Below are 8,506 nucleotides of genomic sequence, written 5' to 3'. Positions count from 1 at the left end.
AATCACAAACAGGAAAGGCTTGCTGTGGGATGTATTTTTAATGAGAACACATTGTTATACTGTGAGCATGTGGCATTCTTGCTGAATAAAAACATTTACAAGAACACATCCACATTTATATCCAAACACCAAATGAAGTAGATACTTTAAAGGACCAGTTTGCACCGGAAATAAAATATATTATACAAAACAGGGGTTATATCCACAGTCATTAATTCTCATCTTCTACACAACACAACAATAAATTAAATCACATTATATGCAGATAGTTCTACTTACATTAGAATAATCAACCGTAGGTAGCAGGTGCGGCTTTCACTCTTCCTTTGCTACCGGACTCGTGGTGAGGCCGTACTGTTCGGCGGTCCTGTGTTTACATTAACAATGACTAACCCGGCCCAGAAGACAAGGGCTGCAGAGGGACCCTCCACAGCGTCTGGACCTCTTCTTGGTGTCACTACCCACCAGGCACAGGGGACAAAGCTCAGGTTCCCAGGTCCCAGCACAATGGTCTGCAAACGCCCAGCCTCTCCCGGCTGCCTCGGGCACCTCATGGCTCTCTTGTCAGTAAGACACGCCACATGGAACACGTTCAGCTTTGGTATTGAATAATGCATAGGACAGCCTGCTTCAAAGCCCAACATGTCCCTTCTCTGCCCAGTTATCATGTGCTGTGGCTGCGTTTTCTCTTCCCCAATGAGAAACATTTTGGCGGGCTCTGCTGCGACTCACCCTGGGTGAATGGGCCCTTTATTCCTTCCTGCGTAGAAATGTAGGTCTTTAACTCCTGAATCAGAACAATGCAGCATTTTTTGCTAAATCTTAATTCTGGTTGTTCCAATCTCTCCCCCAGGAATCACCCCACACCCGACCCATCAGAGAGCGAGGACAGCCTATGGGTTTTTACTTCTGAGCCTCTCGCCCATGGCAACCCTGCCCCGGTGTTTGAAGCAGCTGAAGACACGAACGTGAACAGCAGCAGCTGGTGTAGAACTGCTTTGCCTTTGGTAGGAATTAACGTTAGTGGTTAATGAGAAACTTGAACCAGCTCCAATCCAGCACCTTTTGAAAGTTGTTTTAATCCTAGAGTCTAGCTGTGGGGTACGCCTGCAAGAGATGTTTGGGAGACCGGCATGCTGAAAACCAGGCCAGGCTTGTTGGCGTCTATGCACATCCCAGGCTTGAAGTGCCCCCAGGGCGTGTGTGGTCAAGTTAACATAAGGGTTCTGGTTGCAAGCCAGCGACGGAATCGTTCTGCCCGCTCACAGCCAGCACCGGGCGGTGGCCGTCTTCCTGGGGAAGTGCGGGGGTCCCTCGGCAAGCTTCTGCCTGCACGGGGAAGAGCTGGCGCACCTTCGCAGCCAGGACAGAGGTGAGTGGGGTGCGGGAGGAAGGAGGGGAAGACGAGGCAATTTGCAATTGTACCTTCTGTTCCTTTCAGAGAACGGCGCTCCTGATTCTTTCTGGGTGTGGCCTGCGCTTCTGGCTGAGCCTGGCCATTGAAGAGGACTAAATTATTGGCTACTCCGCACTTCCAAAGACAACCCCAAGAAACACCACCTCCTTCTCTCCGCTGCCACCCTGACCCTCAGACACAGGCCTTGGTCTTAGAGAATTTCGCTTTCCCACTGAAGGTCGGCCCATGATCAGCTCCCTCAGGAAGCACTGGGCCACAGCGCGTAACCAAACAAGCCCCCAAACACAGATCAAGGGCCTGCTCTCGGTGGGCATTTGGCTTTCTGCCAGCATCCAGTCAGCACCTAAGTTCTTTGTGTCCCAAGAAACATAGAAACGCGTGCCTTTCCTTTTAGAAACACTCCCTTAAGACACGGCCTGATATTCTATGTGCTTTCCTACAGAGACTTCCACCAATAGCCACTGCGTACTCCCAAGAAGGGGGTGCCACGGGACGTCCCTTCTGAATTCCTGTCACTGTGTGAGACCTGCACAATGGCCTTCGTCTCACTGCCAACAGCCTGTCTCACCCTCTGAAACCCAGCGCCAGACAGAAGGAGAGTGGGAAATTGGGGGCAAAGAGGGCACAGGGGCCTTGAAGAAATTTGTGACCCTAGAAGCCTGTGAATAAGGGAGCAGTGTCTGACCATCAAGTCTTAGAATTTCAGGAATTTATTTCCATACACGTCTCCCCTCCCTCCGTGAAATGTTGCTTCTGAAATGTAGAGAACTGTTTTAAAGCCAGTGGAGCCGTGTCTGTGGTTCAGGAAAGGACACGCTAATGGTGCTTCCAAGAAACATAATGTTTACAGGGGATTCCTCGCAGAACCTGCGGTCAGGGTGGGAGGAGGACGCACCCTCTATACAGAGAGTGTTTTCTGGATGGAAGTGACCCTCTGGAGAAAGCTTTTATTTCTGAGTCCAGGAAAACAATCTGAGAAGGTGACAATGATGAACATAAAAGCTACACTTACTTCCAACACCATAAGTAGATGTGAAAAGTATATACCTTGACCGGCGTCGATGTCGGCTGGCTTGGCCAGCTGGCACTGACCTCTTTTTAAACCCGAACTCCCTGGCCTTCAGGGGAAAACTGTATAGAATGGTTTAGGAACTAAAGCCCTATTTATTTGACTGTGTGATATGTGGCTCCTGGCGGAGGATAAATGACTAGTTGTCAAAGACGTTGCTTAGCAGTCAGGAACATACTCCAAAACTACAATCTCCACAGGTCTGAACCCAGGGTAACCTTGGGCCAAACACCTACACTTTTTGCAAATATTTCCAACTGAATGGAGTCTTCCAAAACATAAGAGAGTTTTGTAAGTCATATGATGAGTTCAAGGCAGAAAGTATAGACAGCAGACATAAGCAATCAATCTTAAGAGCCCTATGATTGCTTTAAGATTGGAAGAGAATGGCATCCACATCTGAGAAACCTCATGATTTGTTCTGCCATTTTTAAAAGACTAAAATTCTCATTTTTACAATTTTATCTGGGGACATAATAATATTAACCTCAGAACTATTCCTCTACCTAAAGTAGAAATAAAAGATATTTGCTTTAAAAATGTGAGTTAATGGAACCCTGTGTCGATTATAGGAAGGCTAGAAATGTTTATACCCAACGACTGCAACCAGGTAGAGTGTTTTCCCCCTGAAATAAGCACATAGGCTCAAAATTAAAATGTCTCTTTACAAACACATGATAAAAGAAAATGAGTATCTCTAAAAGTCATGACAAACATCACTGAAAAACAAAAACTAGAGAGAAATAAGTTCTCAATTCATAAAAACCAAATGGAATCAGGCCTTCGCTTTGAGGAGTCCTTAGCTGCTCATCGCTTTGCTTCTCTGGTTTTCACTTCCCAGGCTCTCTTCCTATGATAGGGTTTCTGGGGCTTGCCTTTCTTGCTTTCTTTTTCCATCCTTTTTTTAAATTTAGTACTTTTTCCTTTGCATCCCACATGGAGAACTACAACATCATTGTTCCAGTTGATCATCCTTAATTCTTTGATCATGTTCTCCAGCTGGCTGCATAACATTTTTAAGCCATAAAGGGAACATGAGCCTCACCCAGAAATAATCCATTCCCTGTGACTGACTGGAGTAGGAGTGGCAGGAGCCAGCTCCTCCAGGAAGCAAGGTGGGACCAACTTCCAAGACACACGGCTTCCACTCATCGGCCTCCGCCCTCACCTGTACGAGCTATGACCTCCCAGGAATTGTTCAAACTCCACTATTGACCTCCCTACACATGGTCTGTTACAGATAGTAAGATGATGTTTAAAACTATTTTCCAGATGCTCAAATGTTATCAAGGACCGAGTGACCTAATTATATGCTAGCTAGTCCAGCAATGTCCCATTCTGCCCGCACCGTCCATTTTCTCCACAAATCATACAGTGACAGCCTGAATGTCAACCTGTGTGCAGAGTACTGGGTGCAGCCTAGAGATTCAGTAAAGGCTTATTCAACTTTGTCCAAAGTCCTTATACCCACACCCACAACCATTGTTACACAGGATACTGGTGGATGACTACAGAGCTCTGCAGAATTAACTGAAAGGGAATATAGTCGCTATGCAGATTCTCTCTTTTAACCCAAATCATCACTGTAAGTTTTGGTAAAATGCCATGTATTTATCATTTTTGTGTTTACTGTCAAGTTCTAACTCTCTTATAAAGTTCTTCTTGAGGAAAAAGGGCTGCCTCCCCTTATGACATCCTACTTAATTCTAGTACATTTCACCCTTGATCCTGAAACTCATCATTTGGCCAGAATTGGAAGGGATCTATCCCTAAAACAACGTGCATTTAAAGCAGGTAAATTAATGTGCTCCTGCAGGGTCTGTAATCAGAAGACATTTCTAGGTCTCTGGAATTAAAGCAGCAGTTTGCAGTTGGGTCTGGCCCAGGGGAAGAAAACAACGGGGGGGGGGGGGGGGAGCGGGCGTTGGGAGAGAGAAGCATCTTTCATCACTGTTATACCCATGTTTTTCAAATATAAGTGAAATTTAATCTTAAAAATGAAAAAATAGACACATTTTCTAATAGCAAAATATAAGATCAAAATACTTAAAAATAAAATGTTAGTGGGAAGTAGGGCTTTGTTTTTTACATTTTAAAAAAATGAAACATTTTAGATTTGCTTTTCTTGTATACATCCTCTCGTCTCGGTGATAGTTACAACTGTCCAGAGCAGCTTTTATGAGACACTGAAGGAGACAGGAGGGAATCCTTTGTCAAGAGAGGAAGTCAGGACCTGAATGCACACATTGGACAAAGCCGTCCTCAACTCAACCCGGCCAGCCAGCACTAGAGAGAGGCGCGAGCGTATTTCCCACCTTGAGATATTTCATTACATTTTCCTCTTCTTGGGTGTTAAATTCTAACAATATTCTACTTGTAAAAATGATTTTATTCTAGCTATAAAACATTTCATTTGAGAAAACCCCATTTTATAGCCTTGTGTGAAATGCCCCCAAAAGCCAGCAAGATAGGGAGACATCAGATTCTCAAACCATAAATCCAACACAGGCCCTGGAAACAGTGTGCACGTTTAACAGAGTGACATTATATTCTGGTATTTTCTTGTCATGAGATGAAAGGCCAAGAGGCATCTGATGACTAATAGTAGTTCCTGAGCTTCTAAAGAAATTTTACAACGAAATGACTAAATGCTTAAAAGAATGAGTTCTTCAAGAGCACGCCTCTGTTCCAGTCATGTCTTTCATCCCATCAATCTCCCCAAAGAATTTCGGGCTGAAAGCAAAGGCTTCCTTTTAAGCCACCGAAAGATGGGATCTGATGGAGTCTTCCCGGAGCTCCCGATGCTTCCCGACGTTTCTTTCTTCTCGCCGGTTTCGTCTCTCAATGGTTATTCTGTATTTCTTCCTGGGTAAAGGGAAAGTGAGTGTAGTAATAAAACCTCCGTTGGCTACAAAATACTATGGTTTCTCTTACAAAGAATGCCCTTGGGGGACATCTGGGTTGGGGTTGATAAATGAGAAGTGACAGAATATGAAACCCTGGTCAGAGATTAAAGTAGAGTGCCCCCAGGCGCCCTGACCTTATTCAAGGAGGAAAATTGGCCTGCTTTCTGAAATGCCATAGAACAAGCCTTTCCCTTCTTCCCTGGGCGCCTGGTGGGTTCAGTCGTGCCTGTTGGGCCACAGAAGCGCTCCCCAACTCCCAGGACAGGCCCCAGATAAAGATCAGATTACGTGCACTGAGCCAAAGGAACAGGAATACAATTGTTCCCACCAAGAGCCACAGACACCCAGAGCTACATTTCCATGCAGAAATGAAGAAATTGTGGTCTAATGGCTTAAGAATAAACCACAAACTCAACCACCAAAGATTACAAAGGGATTGACCGCCCTTGTGGTGCGAAACTGTTGGTATCTTGGACACAGAGAAATATGACAATTTTACAAGCCTTGGGGCTTAACCACAGTGGTAACCAAGTGTGTGGGGTCTCCAAATGCTCAGCACCAACCAGCCTGAGAGCATGGGCCGCTAGGAGCTGCCGCCTCCTCTCCAGAAGGTGAACCCAGGCACCTCCTTCTGACCCAGAGGAAGCCTGAGAACGGGGCCATCTATTTCCCCTTTGTGCAGATTCCCTCTCCACATACACACTGAGTGGGTGGTAGGGATTCGGGTCAGAATATCTGTATCAAAGGATAGTAGCTGTTCTGTGGCCCACAAGGCAGTGCAGCAGGAACCCCTGCCCTATCCCTAGCACGCTAGCCCACTGACCACCACACCAGGGGGCCCACCAACAGATGGCTTTGTTCTTCCAACCACCATGCTTTTGGGGTAAGAGCAAGATATGGGCAGGTCACAGAAAGATCATGCAAAGGCAAGTGACAAAGGCAATAATAGAGTGAATTTTTAAACCTGATTACAAGGTCCTAACCTGAAAAAGTAGAAAGCCATTAGCAAACCAGCTCCTAGTAAGGCCCCCACCACAATTCCTGTGACCGCTGATTCTTCTAGGCCACCTGCTTGAGAAAAAAATAGATCATCAGAGTTCATTTTGAGAAACAGAAAAGTCTCCTCCTAAACTTTCTGTTTTTGAATGATAAGAGCACACATTTATTTTCCCCATCACATACAGAATATTAGCAAATATCCATCACATACTAGATCATAAAGAAAATCTCAGGACATTTCAATGAATAGGTGTCATTCAAACCCTGAATTCATACGTCCTAACCTTTCTTTCATTCATTGAAAAGCTTCGTTCTCTGGACGGTGTTTCTCAGTCTCCCACTTGAGAACATTTTTCTTTCTTTTTTGAGAAAGATTTCTAGGGGATCCTGCACTTTTCCTAAGAAGCACCAAAGAGCACACTAGATGAGCACACTGCCTGCTCCAGGGAGCACACTAGATGAGCACACTGCCTGCTCCAGGGAGCACACTAGATGAGCGTACTGCCTGCTACAGGGAGCACACTAGATGAGCGCACAGCCTGCTACAGGGAGCACACTAGATGAGCACACTGCCTGCTCCAGGGAGCACACTAGATGAGCACACAGCCTGCTACAGGACAACGGGAAGAACGCCGGCTCAAGAGGACTCGAGGGAAAGTGGAACAGGTGTCCAGCTCCATCCACACTTGTGTGAGTTTACAGTCAGAGAGGACAACTGGACAGACCGTGGAATCGACCCGCGTGCCTTACTTTCACAGATGGGTGGGGACACGCCAAAGCGCTGGAAGCTTTGGTGAAAAATTCATTGGGTTAACATTCTCTTTTTAGATGTTCTCTCACCAAAGCCAGAGTTTCATGTTGAAATGTCCTACATAGCACTGTGAAAATGTAACAGCAGAAACAGTCAAGTTCAGTGGTGTCCTAGTCATTATATAAAAATGATAAATAGCTAGCTTGTCTATAAAGAGTTTAGGGTACAGCCTTCAACCCATCATCTTGTTTAATTCTCAAAACAGTCCTAAGAGTTGGGCAGATTCCCTTCATTTTTTTTTAATCTTTAATTTCTTTATTGGTTAAGGTATTACAAATGTGTCCTCATCCCCCCATTAACCCCCAACCTCCCCTCCCCCCACCCCCCACCCCCACCCTCACTCATGCTCTCGTCCCCCTGTTGTCCGTGTCCATTGGTTTGGCTTATATGCATGCATACAAGTCCTTTGGTTGATCTCTTCCCCGTACCCCCCCGCCCTCCCCTACCTTCCCTCTGGGGATTGCAAACTGAGGTTTAAAAAAACACAGGAATGCCCCTGGGGCCACGAAACCAGGAAGTGATAAGGATGGGCCTTCAAATCCAGGCCCCATAACTCCAGAGACTGTGTTCCTACTCATTTCCGCCTCACTCCTTCCTGGAATCACTGCCTAAGCAAAAATACCCACAGACCCAAACACAATGTGCATACATATATTAGCATATGTGACCAAGTGGCCTAAAAGAACGCTATTAACTTTGTTCTCCCTCACTCGCTTATAAAAAAATAGGGTCTTCTAAAGCAATGATTTCCAATGCTGTTCCTATTTGTAAGCTCCTTATAAGAATGTCCACTTGCTTCTGTATTTATGATAGGCCATACATAAATAACAGACTTAACACTCATTCCCCAATTTGTAATCTGTGGGTGTTTAAGGGACATCATCTGTTTGGTTCTGAGGGATCAGCGGAAACTGCAAACTTTGAAAATTAGAATGAGACTTGCTACGAGGGATGAGTAAGTGAGTGATGTCTATTATTTGGTGTTTTGATTGTCTCTAAAATGGTAACTCTAATACTCAATGTCATTTCCTCATTCATCTCTCATAGCAAGCCTCATTCTGATTTTCAGAGTTTGCTCACAGTAAGGTTATAGTAAGAGATGAACAAGTAGGGAGAAGGCTTTAGCCAGTTTGGAAACAGATGGAAGAGAAGAAAGACCTAGAAGCTCCTGGTGAAGGTGGGACGCCAGTTCGTGAGTTGTTTCTGTGGCTTTGACCACAACAGAAGAGAAATCTGAACCTTCCGACCTGAGCCCCCGGATCACACATCTTCTAACCCCGCATCATGCTGACGCCGCCGATGGC

The 8,506-nt window shown here is 45.4% G+C and overlaps 1 protein-coding gene across 2 annotated transcripts in view; it reads right to left on the bottom strand.

Annotated features, from left to right (window-relative positions):
- Nucleotides 1-3,392: 3,392 nt before the first annotated feature.
- The window catches only part of NPR3 (natriuretic peptide receptor 3), a 60,047-nt gene continuing 54,933 nt past the window's right edge, over nt 3,393-8,506 (bottom strand). Inside the window, exons 7-8 of one of the 2 annotated variants that reach the window (XM_081089100.1) lie at nt 6,376-6,463; nt 3,393-5,351 (exon numbers count right to left, since the gene is read on the bottom strand). In XM_081089100.1, coding sequence (XP_080945226.1) covers nt 5,240-5,351; nt 6,376-6,463 — 200 coding nt within the window. In that variant the 3' untranslated portion in view covers nt 3,393-5,239. The remainder of the gene's footprint in view (nt 5,352-6,375; nt 6,464-8,506) is intronic. The other variant, XM_081089101.1, reaches the window with a different exon arrangement.

This window comes from Myotis nattereri, assembly GCF_964212035.1.
Source record: "Myotis nattereri genome assembly, chromosome: 4".
Lineage (NCBI taxonomy): Eukaryota > Metazoa > Chordata > Mammalia > Chiroptera > Vespertilionidae > Myotis > Myotis nattereri.
Note: the sequence above shows the minus strand (reverse complement) of the source record. Positions and strands in the feature narration are given on the sequence as shown.